This window comes from Hemitrygon akajei, chromosome 26 (genome assembly GCF_048418815.1).
Source record: "Hemitrygon akajei chromosome 26, sHemAka1.3, whole genome shotgun sequence".
Taxonomy (NCBI): Eukaryota; Metazoa; Chordata; class Chondrichthyes; order Myliobatiformes; family Dasyatidae; genus Hemitrygon; species Hemitrygon akajei.
Genome location: NC_133149.1, coordinates 45,095,543 through 45,113,622, shown reverse-complemented (window position 1 = coordinate 45,113,622; position 18,080 = coordinate 45,095,543). Strand labels below are relative to the sequence as shown.

Here is an 18,080-nt window from a genome sequence, read left to right as displayed (position 1 = left end):
TTTAGCTGTAATGCAGTTTATATCTTCTGACACTCAAAACACTGATTAAAAAGGCAAAGGTTCCATTAAGAGCCATTGATTTCACTGATCTTCACTGGTAATTGGCTCACTGATTTGATTATTGGACTGTAGTTTATATTGGTCTCGGTGTTTTCTATGTTGTTGCTGATTGGTGGGTGGGTGATACATTACTTGTTTGTGTGAGGGAGGGGTTGATGTCTGATGTTCTTGTTGGTGTGCTTCTATGTGGGTGATCTGCTAGTTTTTGTGTGTGAGAGAGGGGTTGAGGGTTTGATGCTATTGTCACTGATTTTTTGAGAGGGAGGGGGTTGGGGGTTTGGGGTTTTGATGTTCTAGCTGCTGTTTTCAGTGTGGGCAACCTGTTAATTTTTTTGAGTGAGTGAGGGGGTGGGGGGTTTGTGGTTTGTGAGTTTTGATGTAGCATCCTGCCGTAGGTGTTTGTGTTGTCCAGGTGGTCTAAAGCCGTGTGGAGAGCCATTGAGATTGCGTCTGCCATTGACCTATTGTGGCGATAGGCAAATTGCAATGGGTCACCTGGACCAGATGGTGTACTCCCCAACATTCTGAATGAGGTAGCTGAAAAGATTGTGGAAGCATTAGTAATGATCTTTCACAAATCAATTGATTCTGAAATGGTTCCGGAAGACTGGAAAATTGCAAATGTCACTCCACACATCAATACGGGAGAGAGGCAGAAGAAAGGAGACTATAGGCCAGTTACTCTGACCTCAGTGGTTGGAAAGATGTTGGAGTTGATTATTAAGGATGTGGTTTCAGGGCACTTGAAGGCACATGGTAAAATAGACCATAATCAGCACAGTTTCCTCAAGGGAAAATCTTGTCTTACAAATCTGTTGCAATTCTTTGAAGAAATAACAAGCAGGATAGACAAAGGAGAATTGGTTGATGTTGTGTACTTGGACTTTCAGGCCTTTGACAAGGTGCCACACATGAAGCTGCTCAACAAGCTACAGGCCCATGGTATTACAGGAAATAAAGCAGTCGCTGATTGTCAGGAGTCAAAGAATGGCAATAGAGGGCCATTTTTGAGGAAGTAGAGAGGCTACAGAAGGACTTAGACAGATTAGGAGAATGGGTGAAGAAATGGCAGATGGAATACAGTGTTGGGAAGTATATGATCATGCACTTTGGTAGAAGAAATGAAAAGGTTGACTATTTTCTAAATGGAGAAACAATACAAAGAACTGAGGTGCAAAGGGACTAGGGAGTACTTGTGCAGGAATCCCTAAAGGTTCATTTGCAGATTGAGTCTGTGGTGAGGAAGGCTAATGCAATGTTAGCATTCATTTCAAGAGGGATCCTTTGCAGGGATCGCTCCCTTGTCTATTCATCCCTCCCCACTGATCTCCCTCCTGGCACTTATCCTTGCATGTGGAACAAGTGTTACACCTGCCCCTACACCTCCTCCCTCACTACCATTCAAGGCCCCAAACAGTCCTTCCAGGTGAGCCGACACTTCGCCTGTGAGTCTGTTGAGGTCATCTACTGTATCTGGTGGTCCAGGTGTGGCCTCCTAGATATCGGTGATAGCCGATGCAGATTGGGAGACCACTTCACCAAGAACCTATGCTCCATCTGCCAGAACAAGCGGGATCTCCCAGTGGCCACCCATTTTAATTCCACTTCCCATTCCCATTCCAACATGTCCATCCATGGCCTCCCCCACTGTTGTGATGTGGCCACACTTAGGTTGAAGGAACAACAACTTGCATTCCGTTTGGGTAGCCTCCAACCTGATGGCATGAACATCAATTTCTCAAACTTCCAGTAACCCCCCCCCCCCCACCCCCTTCACCATTCCCCATCCCCTTTTCCCTCTCTCACTTTACCGCTTTACCTGCCCATCACCTCCCTCTAGTGCTACTCCCCCTCCCCTTTCTTCTGTGGTCTTCTACACTCTCCTGTCAGATTCCCCCTTCTCCAATCCTGTATCTCTTTCACCGATCAACTTCCCAACTCTTTATTTCACCCCGCTACCCTGCTAGTTTCACCTGTCACCTTGTGGTTCCTCCTCCCCCCCCCCCACCTTCTAACTCTGACTCCTCATCTTTTTTTCTCCAGTCCCGATGAAGGGTCTCAGCCCGAAATGTTGACTGTACTCTTTTCCATTGATGCTGCCTGGCCTGCTGAGTTCCTCCAGCATTTTGCTTTTGTTGAAGCGAGACATTTGTCCATACTTGTGCAAATATCCACAGGAATGTGTCATACAAGTCAGTTCAATATCCATTATTTATAAAGATGGTCTGTAGTTTTTAGCAGTCTATCAATGTCAGACATACGGAATGCATAGTCTTTCACTACCTGACTATCTTCTAGTGTAACAACGAAGCAGGTTTGGAAGGTGCTGGCATAGACTCCACACCACAACCCAGGACTATCCTGCAGCTCAGGAAACCTAACACATGTACATAGTTCTAGTGAGGAACATAAGAATCTTAAAGACATTCTGCATCTTTCCCACTGTTTTAGGCTGGCTTTGTTAGAAGCACCCTGCAGGCAGGACGTCTGATATCTTTGAGCAGTTTCAGCTCTTTGGTGGCATTCTGTCAATGGAAACAATATCAATCATTTCCCGTATTAAAATTGTTCAATTCCCATGAACGGAAAAGCCTACAGAAAGTAGTGGATGCAGCCCATTCCATCACAGGAAAAGCTCTCCCTACCATCGAGTACATCTACAAGGAGCATTACCACAAGAAAGCAGCATCTATCATCAAGGATCCCAACCACCCAGGCCATGCATCCTTCTCATTGCTGCCATCAGGAAGGAGGGACAGGAGCCTCAGGTCCCACACCCACTAGGTTCAGGAACAACTATTATCCCTCAACCAACAGGTTTCTGACCAGTGGGGATAACTTTACTCACCTCAACACTGAACTGACTCCACAACCGAAGGACTCGCTTTCAAGGACTCTACAATTCATGTTCTCAATATTATCTATCTATCTATCTATTTATTTATTTATGCATTTATTAATTTATTATGATATTTTTTGTATTTGCACATTGTCAGTCTTTGTGCACAGTTTTTCATTGATTTTATTGTATTTCTCTGTTCTGTGAATGCCCACAAGAAAATGAATCTCAGGGTAGTATATGGCGACATATACTGTATGTAATAAATTAATTTTGAACTTTGAACTTTGAATATGAAAACTTTTAATTCTTCCATCACCAGTTTCTGTCACTATAATCCCTCTCTATAAACACTGTAAGTCATTTCCATTAAATCTTCACGGTACCAACTCTGGAGCATCCATTTACAAAGATGGACACTGGATATCTGTCTAGAAATGTGGTGCATGGAAATTTTCCAGCCAAGGCCTAACTGGAGATTTAGATGTATTTACAATTGTTTTGGTACTTTGTCCAGTTGTTCATAAAACTAAGGGTATCAAATGCTTTTCTAGCAGCCTTCTTAACTTGTCCTGCCATCTTCTTGGATTTCTGTTCACTTTCCTGGATCGTAAAGTTTCCTGCCAAGTTCTATTATTTTAACTCACCACTATATTAAAATTGCTTCTACTTGTGTGGCTGGATCCATCTGCAGTCTCTCACTACCCTCTGCTGTTAATGGTATTCCCACACTTTGAAATTATGGTGCGAATACACAAATCAAAGGAGAATTGGGTCCAGTACCAAACCATGTGGAATAGCACAAGACTTCTTAATAAAGCTCTCTGCTTCTTTCTTGACAACAGACTCAACTAGTTCTCCTCTACCACCACCCTCCCCCGTCTGGCGGAACTGGATCTCACTCTTAACAATTTCTCTTTCTCCAAACCAAAGGTGTAGCCATGGGCACCCACACGGGCCCCAGCTATGCCTGCCTTTTCGTTGGCTATATGGACTAGTCCATGTCCAAGCCTTCTATGGTAATGCTCTCCAACTTTTTCTGCACTGCATTGATGACTGCATTGGTGTTGCTTCATGCACCCATGCTGAGCTTGTCAATTTCATCACTTTGCCTCTAACTTCCTTCCTACCTTTAAATTTACTTAGTTCATTTCTGACACCTCTCTTCCCTTTCTCAATCTCAGTGTCTGTATCTCTGGGGACAAATTGTCTACTGATATCTTTTACAAACCTACCAATTCCCATGGTTATCTTGACATCTTTCCATCTCCTGTAAAAATGCTATTTTCTTTTCTCAGTTCCCAGGATATGGCTTTCCTTTCCAGGACATCACAGAGTTCCCTTCCACCACCTTTGACGATGCCCTCATCTGCATCTCCTCTATTTCCTGGATATTCACCCTCACCACACTTTCCTGCTGCCCTAACAGGGATAGAGTTTCTTTTACCATCCCAAGAGCCTTCACATCCACTCTGTCGCTTTCAACAGACTCCTACCACCAAACACATCTTTAACCCCCCCACCCCTACCCCTCTGGTGCCTCTCCTCCTTCCCTTTCTTCAATGCTTCACTCTCCTGTCAGATTCCTTCTTCCTCAGCCCTTTACCTTTTCCACCTATCACCTCCCCAGCTTCTTCCTTCATCTCCCTCCCTCTTCCACCCACCTGGCCACACCTTTCATCTTCTAGCTTGTACTCCTTCTCCTGCCCCCACCTTCTTATCCTGCTTTCTTATCCCTTCTTTTCCAGTCCTAATGAAGGGTTTTGGTCTGAAATGTCATCTGTTTATTCCTCTCCATAGATGCTGCCTGAACTTCTGAGTTCCCCCAGTATTTTGTGTGTTACTCTGGGTTTCCAGCATCTGCAGATTCTCTTGTGTTTACTTCTTAATTCTGACTGTTCACCACCACTCTCTATTTTCTGTTGCTTAACGAATGATTTTCTTAAACATGTCCACCTGTTCTATTTCTATGGATTTCAATTTGTCAAATGGATCTAATTTTCCATCTTTGTAAGTTGATATACAAAACATTGGCTGCATTATGTTCATTATCAAGTTGGTGAAACAATAATTTGCCTTTCACAAAAGAGGTGCTTTCACAGATGCTGTTTGACCTGGTGATTATTGCCAACATACACTGTTTTTTGGTGAGCATCTGCATTTTTATTTGTCGTGAAGTTGATGACAAACTCCAATTGGGTTTTATCAGAGGTACGCCTCTGCATTCTAGGTCAACATCCTCCCCAAATTTTGCATGCTTCAAGAGCAGTTCAGGTTAGACCATAAGGCCATCAGACTTAGGAGCAGAATCAGGCCATTTGGCCCATCAAGTCTGCTCCATCATTCCATCATGGCTGATTAATTATATCTCTGAACCTCCATTCTCCTGCCTTCTCCCGTAATCTTTAATCTTTGGTGCCTTTACTAATCAAGAACCTATCCACCTCCACTTAAATATACCCAAAGACTTGGGCTTATCTGTGACAATAAATTTCACAGATTTGTCACTCTTGACCTAAAAAAATTCCTCCTCATCTCTGTTCTAAAGGGACATCCTTCTATGTTAAGGTTGTACCCGCTGGTCCAAGACTCTCCCACATTCTCTCCACATCCATTCCATGTAGGCCTTTCAATATTCAATGTGTTTTAATGAGATCCCCCCTCATTCTTCTAAACCAGTGAGCACAGGCCCAGAGTATCATAGCAGACCTATATCCACTTGGTCACCAAGAGAGCCAGTGATCATCAAAAGATTATATTTTGAAAATCCATTACATCCCACTGACATTTCTGTATTTTTTTTTACGTTGTTTTGTTACCCATCCTCAGGAGGGTTTAAGCGAGGTTGTTGGTGGGTGGGGGGGGGGGTGATAACTAAAGCAACAGATCAAAGGAGGAGGGTTGGAGAGGACAGTTAATGTTATGACTAGTAAGAACAATCAGGGGCAAGGTAATAAACACAATGGGACAAGTGGGGTGAAATGTGTGTATCTTAATGCTAGGAGTATTATGGGTAAGGGTGTTGATAGGGAAACTTGGATGTTGAGAGATTCTGGTGGACTGGCAAGTAGCTAATGTTTTCCATTTCAAGAAGGGAAACATGGACAGGGTTAATCTTGGAATTATAGATCTGTGAGTCTCACATCAGAGGAAGTGAAATTACTGAAAAAGATTCTTAGGAATCTTATGTTCCAAGTTTATAACTCCCTGAAAGTGTTTGCACAAGTTGTTAGAAATTTGGAAATTCAGAGGGCATGCATTTAAGGGTGGGGGGAGTGGGACAATAAATTGAAAGAAATTGTGCCGGGTGTATTTTTTTACATAGAGTGGTGGGTGCCCAGAATACACTTCCTGGCGTGGTTGTGGAAGCAAATACAATAGGAGCATTTGGTAGACTCTTAGACAGGGTAATGAATGGCTAGGAAATGGAAGGATATGGACATTGGGTAGGCAGAAGGAATTGGTATAGTAGCCATTTGATTACTAATTTATTTGATTCGGCACGACATTGTGGGCTGAAATGCCTGTTCCTGTGCAGTTCTCAGTTCTATTTTCTATATTCTATTCTCTTAAATGCTGGCAAAAGTAATTTAGACCTAAACTCTTCAACCATTAAAATATGCAGCTGAAGTTCCAATATTTTGATTGGGAACTGGTTAAAAAACAATCTCTTGGCAACCACTTTATGATTCTCTGTGACTAATAGAAACTCGTGTCCTTGAGGGTATTTACAGGCAGCCACTATGCAAATAAGCTCATAATCCCTGATTGCTATGAAGTTACAAAGAATTTTAGTAATACTTCCGTAAAGTAACAGCCTGGATCACAAGTCTTCCTCACATGCTTTGATGTGTTTGGAGCATACTAGAACATATTTACTTTTGAAACCTCCAGTGCTTAACTGTTCATTGAAAAAACTCACCGAGTTCAGGGGGTGGGGGGGGGGGGGGAGTATAATTTTAATGGTAAAAAATGATAACCTTACCAGGGCAGCATTGTTTTTTGTAATGCTTTGTAGTGCCAGCGAGCACTGATTAGGGTTCAATTCCCACCACTGTCTATAAGGAGTTTGTATGTTCTCCCTGTGACTGTACGTGCTTCCTCCAGGTGCTCCAGTTCCCTCCCACAGTCCAAAGATGTGTGAGTTAGGGTTGTAAGTTGTGGGCATGCAACGTTGGTGACACTTGCAGACCTTAGATTTAGATGATGGAATAGATGGCTTTGTTACCAAGTTTGCAGATGATACGAAGATTAGTGGAGGGGCAGGTAGTGTTGAGGAAACAGGTAGGATGCAGAAGGACTTGGACAGATTAGGAGAATGGGCAAGAAAGTGGCCAATGAAATACAATGTTGGAAAATGCATGGTCATGCATTTCGGTAGTAGAAATAAATGTGCAGACTATTTTTTAAACAGGGAGAGAATTCAAAAATCTGAGATGCAAAGGGACTTGGGAGTCCTTGTCTAGAACACCCTAACAGTTAACTTGAAGGTTGAGTCGGTGGTGAGGAAGGCAAATGCCATGTTAGCATTCATTTCAAGTGGTCCAGAATACAAGGGCGAGGATGTGATGCTGAGGCTGTATAAGGCACTGGTGAGGCCTCACCTTGAGTATTGTGAACAGTTTTGTGCCCCTCATTTTAGAAAAGATGTGCTGGCATTGGAGAGGGTCCAGAGGAGGTTCACAAGGATGACTCCAGGAATTGAAGGGTTATATTATGAGGAACGTTTGATGGCTCTGGGTCTGTACTCACTGGAATTCAGAAGGATGAGGGGGATCTCACTGAAACTTTTCAAATGTTGAAAGGCTTAGACAGAGTAGATGTGGAAAGGATGTTTCCCATGGTGGGAGAGTCGAGGACAAGAGGGCACAGCCTCAAGGTAGAGGGACGCCCTTTCAAAACAGAGATGCGGAGAAATTTCTTTAGCCAAAGGGTGGAGAATTTGTGGAATTTGTTACCATGTGCAGCTGTGGAGGCCAGGTCATTGGGTGCATTTAAGGCAGAGATTGATAGGTTCTTGATTCGAAATGGCATTAAAGGTTATGGGGAGAAGACTGGGAACTGGGGTTGAGGAGGAGAAAAAAAAGGACCAGCCATGATGGAATGGTGGAGCAGACTCGATGGGCCAGATGGCCTAATTCTGCTCCTATGCTTTATGGTCTTATGATCTATCTCAAGAAGGATGAGGGGGGATCTCATTGAAACCTGTTGAATATTGAAAGGCCTGGACAGAGTGGATGTGGAGAGGATGTTTCCAATAGTGGGTGACTCTAAGGCCAGAGAGCACAGCATCAGAATAGAAGAATGATCCTTTAGAACAGAGATGAGGAAGAATTTCTCTAGCCAGAAATTCGTTGTTACAGATGGCTGTGGAGGCTAAATCATTGGGTGTACTTAAAACGAGTCCTTGATTAGTAAGTGTGTTAAAGGTTACGGGGAGAAGGCTCATGAATGGGGTTGAGAGGGATAATAAATTGGCCATGATAGAATAGTGGAGCACACTTGATGGGCCAAATGGCCTAATTCTGGCCCTTTATGATATGATCTTATAACTCAACTGTTTAACATAAAATAGGCAACCAACAATGCAGTTTCCACATTTCCACAGTTGAAAGTGTGTAGTTCTCCCAATTTATCATATGAGACATGGTGAATGTATTTAACTTGGACGCCATTTAGGAATGTGAATCATTGTAATTGAGAGCTTTGGTAGCTTAAAGTGAACCGAGCAAATAGCAGGCTTACCTGAATGATGCTCAGATGGCCATATGTCGCAGCCAGGTGGAGAAAGGTTAACCCTTTGTCGTCAACAGCATTCAGATCAGCACCAAGTAGGATCAGATCTCTTACAATCAGAGGCTGATTAGCTACCACGGCAACCAATAGGGGTGTCTAGGAATATCATAAAATGCATAGTTGGTAGTAAAGGAGGTTAATGGAATAGGAGAAGGGCCAGCATTATCTTGAGCCCATTCCACAAATGATCTCATTCAGAGTTGAATTGTACCTTTACTTCATTTATTTATAACACAGAACATAGAACACCATGATACAGACCCGTTGGTCCACAACGTTGTGCCGACCTTTTAGCCTTCTCTAAGATCAATCTAACCCTTTATTTTCTATCAGCCGTGTGCCTATCTAAGAGTTTCTCAAATGTCCCTACTGTATCTGTCTCTATCACCACACTGGCAGAGCATTCCATGTATCCACCACACTCTGTATAAAGAACTTATCTATGACATCTCCTTATCCTTTCCTGGCAAGGAGTCCCTTTTCTACAATTAACCATTAATCTTAGTTATGCCTTAAACCTACCCTCAGTAGCATTTTGCAGGGAGAATTCCAGATTTTCATCATCTTTCGAGATCCCTGGAAGTTGCCGTGCAAATTGATTGGATATAGTTAAGAAGGCATATGGTGTGTGTTGGTCTTCATAAGTTAGGGCAATTGGGTTCAAGAGGCATGAGGTAATGTTGCAGCTCTATAAAATCATGGCTGGGCCCTACTTGGGATGCCACAGTAGCACAGTGGTTAGCGCAATGCTATCATAGCTCAGGATGTTAGAGTTCAGAGTTCAACTCTGGCACCCTCTGTAAGAAGTTTGTATGTCCTTCCTGTTTCCTCCTATAGTCCAAAAATGTACCAGTTAGTGGTTAATAGGTCATTGTAAACTGTGCTGTGATTAGGCTAGTGTTAAATAGGTGGGTGCTGGTTGGCACAGCTCATTGGACCAGAAGGGCCTGTTATATGCTGTATCTCTAAACAAATAAATAATAAATAAAATAGAATATTGTGTTCCTTTCTGGCCACCCCATTATAGGAAGAATGTGGCAGCTTTGGAGAGGGTGCAGATGAGATTTACTGGGATGCTGCCTGGATTACAGAGCATGTCCTACGAGAATAGGCAGAGTGAGCTAGAGCTTTTCCCTTTGGAGCGGAGGGTGAGAGATGACTTAGTAGACGTGCACGTAATGATAAGAGGAATAGATCAAGTGGATAGCCAGAGACTTTTTCCTGGGCAGAAATGGCTAATATGAGGGGGCATAACTTTAAGGTACTTGAAGGAAAGTATGGTGGGGGGAATCAGAGTTTACACAGAGTTGTGGCTGCATGGAACACACTGCCAGAAATGGTGATTGAGGCAGATACATGAGGGGCTTTTACAAGATGCTTTGATGGGCAAATGGATGATAGAAAAATAGGGGCAATGTAGGAGGGAAGGGTTAGATTGATCTTAGAGTAGGTTAAAAAGTTGGCACAACATTGTGGGCCAAAGGGGCTGTACTGTCCTATACTGTTCTATGTTCTATGTGAAGAATTAGTTACTGATATGGCTCCTGTACAGTATTGCTCTGATTTTGTTAAGTCCCTCTAGAACAAATAACCTCTTCATCAAGCCCATAAAATTCATTCATCATTTAAAATTCTCAGATTGGATCATCTCTTAACTTTTGTAGTCAAATATAAATTCAGTTCTTATCACCACATTGTAGGGAGTTGGTGAGTTTGGAAGTTATGTTGTTATGAAGTTATGTAATATAGGCTCCTAAGTCTATTAAAAGTGCCAGTAAAGATATGCAAGTGTAGTTATTGGGTAATTAGGAGAATACATTGAAAGGTGGGATGTTGGAGAGGTAATTGTTTATATCGAAAGAAGTCATAAATAAGTTATTAAAGAAATATGTTCCTTTCAGTCACTAAACGCCTAAAGGAAATGCAATCCATCCATGGCTGACAAAAGTAATTAAAGATAGTATTGAATCAAAGAGCGAATCTTGTAAAGTTGCCAGAAAGAGCAAAAGGCAAGAGGATTAGAAGTATTTAGAACTCAGCAAAAGAACACTCAGAAAGGCAAGATGGAACATTGCTGTCACATAAAAATGTAAGAGCCTTTATAAGCAAATCAAATAACTAGTAAGGGCAAATCAAAAACTGCAGATGTTGGAAATCTAAAATTAAAAACAACAAAAGTGCTGGAAGTACTCAACATGTCACACTGCCTCTGTAGCAAGAGGAACAGGTCAGAGGCTATATCGTAGCAGTACTGAATGGTGGAGAGTAATGTGCAGGCAAGCAAGTCTTCTTTTATTTTGATTTGCTGGAGGATGGTCAAGTGAGTGGCATCAATAAACATGACATAATCAGAACAATCATTGGATCAATTTGCAGGAATACTATCTGTAGAGAAATGGAGAGTCTATGACCTTAATCCTGATCACCATTTTATTTGAAATATACACGGTACTGGAGAAGATGCAAAAAGAATTTACAAGTATTAAAAAAATGCAAGGGTATGTCAGTCAGTAAAGGAATTTTTAGGCTGGATTCTAGTATAAAGAGAAGTGACAGATCTAATAAATATATTTAAAATTATGAAATGTCTTGAGTATGATATTCCTTTACATTGGAATATCTGTGGAGAAGAATTTGCAGACTTTGTGCAAGACAAGAAAGTCTTGGAATCTAAGCTAAGTTAAAGTCCTTGGGCCCAGGGAGATTTTACTTATGTAAAGAAGGTAATTATTTGCTTTTACTGTAAAATTGTAGTGATTTAGAAATGTTTTTATATTATTTTATTTCTTTTTTAAAGCCCATTATTAATATATATATTATAAAAATTAATTGTTTCTTTATTTTTTAATGTGGACATTTGAAAACATTGAAAATCTGGCAGGACAGTGCTGGGGCTTGGCTTTGCCTTTTGTGGGTGGGGCATGATTCCGACCATGCAACCCAATTAATGTTGCCATGGAAAAAGGTACCAAATGGGATGTGGATGAGATGTGCAGTGAGTTGATCCCCATGGGTAAGGTACGTGCGGGACAACTGTGTATCTTAACAGTAAGTTTCATCAATCAGTTGGTACTCCTTGTGGGGCCGACAAAAGCCATGAACAATCATGGAAAAATCAAATTGGAAATTGCAAAGAAACTTTTTGAAAAATTGTAAATTGCTCCTGTAGGGACTGGTTGAGATCAATAATACAGAAGCATTGAAGGGAAACTGTATGAATACAAGACAGGGTCATGAATAAATGGATATGGTGGACATCTATCATTCACTAGAATCACTAGCTCGCTACCTTTGTGCATACTGCTTGCTCCATTAATTCATTAATACTTGGATCTTGTTTAAAATGTTTTTTTAATGCTTAGTGCACTGAAATTCATCTTGGGCACTAAAAATATATTGCAATTAATTAGATATAAATTAGCAGCCAAAATCACCCCTTCATTTTAATGGAGGCTTTTATGATTGTGCCCGAATTAACCCAACACACACTCAGTGGGCATGTTTCCCAACCTGGGAGCTGCGATAAAGAAAGATATGGAAACACATTATGAGAATAGCATTGAGCATAAGTGTTCGGATGGACTAAGATGCCTGTTTCTGACCATTCTGACTAGTTGCATCACAGTCTGCTATGGAACCTCTAATGCACAGGATCGCAAGAAGCTGCAGAAGGTTATAGACTCAGGCAGCTCTGTCAGATTCTCAACAACTCCCCCAACAGCCACCCCCACCCACCACCCACCAACATCGAGGACATCTTCAAGAAGCGATACCTCAAGAAGGGAGCATCCACCTGACTAAGGACCCTCACCATCTGGGATATGCCCTCTTCTCGTTATTAACATTGGGAAGGAACTTGATTTACTTCCTCTCCACCATCCACTTCCTGAACGGTCTGTGAGCCCATGTACCCTACCTCGCTATTCCCTTTGCACTATGTACTTATCTTGTAATTATAGTAATAATTATCTTTGCTGCCACAAAATATCAATTTTCATGTCATACAATAACAGCAATCCTGATTCTGATTCAGAAATTCTACAATCAAACAGGCTAACTATAGACAGTAATGCAACAATGGATTTTTTTTGTCTTTATGCTTAATTCTGTGTAATTTACATATTTTTAGGTTCCTTAAGGTTTTCATAGCTGGGGTAGGTAGTGGGTATAAGCTCCCACTACATACTAAATACTCCCAATAGTGAGTGTGCTTCTCAAATAGCCTCTAACAACCAAGTCCAGCTCCTGGCCTTCACATGAGGCTGAGCTACTAAGCCCGGTGGAACTGTTTCTACTGACAAGAGAAGGGACAGATAACTGGTGTCTTAAAACCAATTGTTTTGGGCAGATGGGGCTCATATAGGAGAAGAAAAACTCTGATCTCAAATCTCCACTGCCTTGCTGTTATACCCATTCATGGGAAAAGCTTCGGGAGTAAACCCCAAGGAAAAATCTGGAGCTGGAGTCCCTAAGGCAGTCCGACATTGAGTTCAACACTGACTGGCCATTCCTGTGATGCCGCTGGTGCCAAACTGTATCGGTCTCTGCTGTTCCTTTGGATTCATCAGCTGCATGGAGAGGGGGAGCCTGCCCTATGGGCAACAGGGTATTCTCCATATCATACTGCCCTGGCTTGCACTCTGGCTTACGTATCACGTAGACAGCTAGGCCGACCCAACCAACAGAGGGCTTCAATATAACACATATAATGTATATGGTTTTTCTTGTGAATGTTGTATCTCTAATGCTATGCATCTGTGGAGCTGCTGCAAGTAAGTTTTACATTGCACCTGTGAATACATGTACAACAATACAACAATAAACTCAACTTAGATTGTGGTAAGGTTTTTATACCTTTCCTCTGTGTTCTTTTGTATCAAGTCTTCTGAGCTCACGCATTCGCTCAGCGGCTGCGTAGGCATGCTCCCTCATACCTTTTGCTGCGTAGATGTGTAGGATTCTGGAAGAGACAAAATCATACAATTACAGTTTAGACTGATTGCTAATTTTGTTTCCATTTTTTGGACTGATAGATGGATAACCAGTTTGAAAAAATGCTTCAAGAGGTAGTTCATAGAAACTTCAATATTCATCATTAAAGAGTAAGGCAAAATGTTCTTCTGTTTTGCTGCATGGCTGGTCTCCGCTGCTGTCATGAGAGGCACTGAATGAAGAATGGCATGTCGCATGGTACGAGGATCCAACTGGGCAGTTCTAGTGCAGGCCCTTGCAGCTTTCTAAGAGCACTACTGACAGAAACTTGGAAAGGTTTATAACACATCCCTGTGCCTATGACCAACAGATAAAGAGAGATTCATGAACAATCATTAAGATTGTGAAGATTAAGAGTTGACACTCCCATTACTTTGATGTATTTCTATCTCCTTTCTATAGATCTGCCTTTCTCAGAGTTGAAAGAAGGTGGATCATCCACTCTCAGGTCAGATGGTTGTCTACCGGCTCATGAATGAAGATGTGGGTGACGTGTTCTCTGATGTTCCTGAATCAGCTTTACAGAAGCATTGAGCTTCTGCTGGTCTTTCACTGCCTCCATCAATAGCATAACATGTGTTGCTAATGCCCTTTTTTATCGATCAACACTGTTCTCCTCTGCATCTTGCAGCATGCTCATTTATTTCTTAATGTTTTGGGCAGATTCCACTCATTCCTTCCTTTAAAACAATTGGAGTGCAGAAAGAATATAAAATGGGATTGGTGGAGATGACTGTTTGATGGCTGGCGTGGACTGAACGGAATGTTTCCCTGCTATATGATTCTCTGACTATTGTGCAAACAAGACTTCTAAGTAAAGTAAGCCAGTGTGGAAGTGGGAACAGTGTCAATGTAATTATGGTGTTTACAACTTGACTGTGGCAAACCTGAACAAATACAGGTGAATCAATACACACACAAAATGCTGGAGGAACTCAGCAGGACTGACAGCATCTATGGAAAAGAGTACAGTCAATGTTTCAGGCCAAAACCTTTCAGCAGGACTGGAGGAAAAGAAATATGAGAAGTAGAATTAAAAGGTGGGGGTAGAAGAGAGAGAAACACAAAATGAGAGGTGAAATCTGAAGGGGGAGGGATAATGTAAAGAGCTGGGAAGTTGATTGATGAAAAAGATAAAGGGCTGGAGGAGGGGGATCTGATAGGAGAGGACAGAAGGCCATGGAAGAAAGGGAAGTGGGAGGAGCACCAGAGGGAGGCGATGGGTGGGCAGGGAGATAAGGTGAGAGGGAAAAAGGGATGGGGAATGGTGCAGAAGGGTGGTTGGGGGTCATTACTGGAAGTTTGAGAAATTGATGGTCATGCCATCAGGTGGAGGCTATATAAGGTGAATATAAGGTGTTTTTCCTCTAATCTAATCATCATGACAGTAGAGAAGGCCATGGACATATCGGAATGGGAAGTGGTATTAAAGTGGTTGGCAACTGGGAGATCCCACTATTTCTGTTGGTCAGAGCATAGATGCTCGGTGAAGCAGTCTCCCAATCTACGTTGGGTCTCACCAATGTACAGGAGGCTACACCAGGAGCACCAGACACAGTTTATGACCCCAACAGACTCACAGGTGAAGTGTCACCTCACCTGGAAGGGGTTTGGGGTCTCAACAGACTCACAGATGAAGTGTCGCCTCACTCATGTTGGAGGAACAACACCTTATATTCCACCACTTCCACTGGTAGCTCGTTCCAGTATCACCACTGTCTGAGTGACAAAGTTTCCCCTTAAATATTTTATCTTTCACCATAAGCTTATAACCTCTAGTTCTAGTCTCACTCAACTTCAGAGGGAAAAGTCTGCATGAATTTACCCTAAAAATACCCCTCATAATTTTGCACACCTCCGTAAGATCTTGCCTCATTCTCTGATGCTCCAAGAATAAAAGTCTTCACCTATTCACCCTTTCACCATAACTCAGCTTCTCAAGACCTGGCACCATCCTTGTAAATTCTCTCTTGTACTCCTTCAATTTTATTGATACTTTTATCATTGTAGTACTTTTAATATTATGTTGACTTTTTTTGTTTATGTCTATAATTTTTCCCTCATCATATTTTTCTTAAATTGTAAGGTCTTATTTACAAATTTAGTTACTGCAGTGAGATGCTGAAGATGTTCTATAGGTCAGTTGTTGAGAGCGCCCTCTTCTTTGTGGTGGCGTGTTGGGGAGGAAGCATTAAGAAGAAGGACGCCTCACGTCTTAATAAGCTGATAAGGAAGGCGGGCTCTGTCGTGGGCAAAGTACTGGAGAGTTTAACATCGGTAGCTGAGCGAAGGGCGCTGAGTAGGCTACGGTCAATTATGGAAAACCCTGAACATCCTCTACATAGCACCATCCAGAGACAGAGAAGCAGTTTCAGCGACAGGTTACTGTCGATGCAATGCTCCTCAGACAGGATGAAGAGGTCAATACTCCCCAATGCCATTAGGCTTTACAATTCAACTGCCAGGACTTAAGAACTTTTTTTAAAGCTATTATTAATGCTTTTTGAGTTAGTGATTTAGATGCATATCATATTATTACTGAGTTAAGTATTGTATGTAATGAGTTTTTGCTACAACAAGTGTATGGGACATTGGAAAAAATGTTGAATTTCCCCATGGGGATGAATAAAGTATCTATCTATCTATCTATCTATCTATCTATCTATCTACTTTCCCAAGACATCCCTTCCCAATGCAGATTTTTTGTGTCAAATCTTATTGCCACTCTAGGTGAATATCTGGATAGGGAATGTTTAGAGGGCTATGGGCTAAAAGTAGGCAGATAGGACTAGCTTGTTGGGTAACACAGTTGGCATGGACCAGTTGGGCCAAAAGGCCTATTTGCATGCTATACGACTCCATGACCCACAAATTGAAACCGCAATCACCCCATTGCTCATTGAATCATATGTTCAACTTTCAGAATTTAATCTGTACTCACGTAATTTAGAAGAATGAGGGGAAATCTCACTGTAACTTTCCAAATACTGAAAGGTCTAGATAGAGTGGATGTGGAGAGGAAGTTTCCTGTAGTGGGTGAGTTTAGGACCAGAAGGCACAGCTTCAGACTATAATGGATGACCCTTTAGAATGAAGATTAGGAGGAATTTCTTTAGCCGGAGGGTGGAATTGATTACCACAAATGGCTGCGGAGGTCAAGTCATTAGGTATATGTCAAGAGGAGGTTGCCTGATTCTTGATTAGTAAAGGCATCAAAGATTTTGGGGAGAAGGAAGGTGAATGGGGTTGAGATGGATAATAAATCAGCCATTATGGAATGGTGGAGCAGATGTTGGGCTGAATGGCCTAATTCTGCTCCTATGCCTTATGGTCTTATGGTGCAACTTTTTGAACCAATACATTTTATTGGTGGTTCAGTTATGAATCATTTGAGCATTATCCTTGATGTTTTGCATTTTAGGAACGGCAGATGTTCTCCCCTGAAGGAAAATAGCAAATCAGATATGTCTTTACAACAATATAATGGTTTCATGGCTACTCCATGCCATTCTTTTATTTCTAGAGTTAGTTGATTACTTAAATTTAAATTCCCCGGCTGCCATTCTTGCCACAGGGGAGTGCCACAATTGTTACAAACCAGTCTGAAATTTTATTGATACTAAGATGGATTAACCTTGCATAATCATTTACTTTGATTTTCCTTTTTACTGAGCCAAGAATTCATGAGACGGGAGGAAAGCTGTGTGCAAATGGGTGTTTATTTTGGTCTCTCTTTACATATTTCTCAAGATAACATACCATTTATTGGCTTTTACAGGTGGTTCACATAAGCAAGGGTAATCTTACAAGGAGCACAAATACATTTATAAATCTTTCAAAAGGAATATATTATTTGTGATCATATAAATTGAAGCCATATTCTCTTTTCTTTGTGTTGCATTCTGAAATATTTCAAATCAGAGTGAGATCTCTGTTCACCAACAAATCCAGAGACCTGGAATAGTGATCCTCAGAACCACAAAGCAGCTGGTAAACTCAATTTCAGTTAAGTAAATTTGGAAAATAAAGAAAAATTATTTAACACTAATAATGTCAGAAATGGAGCTGTGTTGAAACAGGGGTGTCCATTGCCTCTAAAGCCTGGTTGCATGGCTCTTCTGTGATCTAACTCCCTCAATACAAAATTAATAGTGGTATAGATAGGGTAAATGCAAGCAGGCTTTTTCCACTGAGGTTGGGTGGGACTACAACCAGAGGTCATGGGTTAAAGGTGAAATGTGAGAAGTTTAAGGGGAACATGAGGGGAAACTTCTTCACTGAGAGGGTCGTGCGTGTGTGGAACAAACTGCCAGCACAGGTGGTGCATGCAAGCTCAACTACAATTTTTAAGAGGAGTTTGGATAGGTACATGGATGGTAGGGGTATGGAGGGC

At 41.7% G+C, this 18,080-nt stretch overlaps 1 protein-coding gene across 3 annotated transcripts in view; it reads right to left on the bottom strand.

The window, feature by feature from the left end:
• The window catches only part of LOC140716940 (NF-kappa-B inhibitor delta-like), a 240,151-nt gene that overhangs the window by 108,084 nt on the left and 113,987 nt on the right, over positions 1-18,080 (bottom strand). For all 3 annotated transcript variants that reach the window (XM_073030092.1, XM_073030090.1, XM_073030093.1), the window contains exons 6-7: positions 13,550-13,655; positions 8,645-8,791 (exon numbers count right to left, since the gene is read on the bottom strand). In XM_073030092.1, the coding sequence (XP_072886193.1) occupies positions 8,645-8,791; positions 13,550-13,655 (253 nt within the window). The remainder of the gene's footprint in view (positions 1-8,644; positions 8,792-13,549; positions 13,656-18,080) is intronic.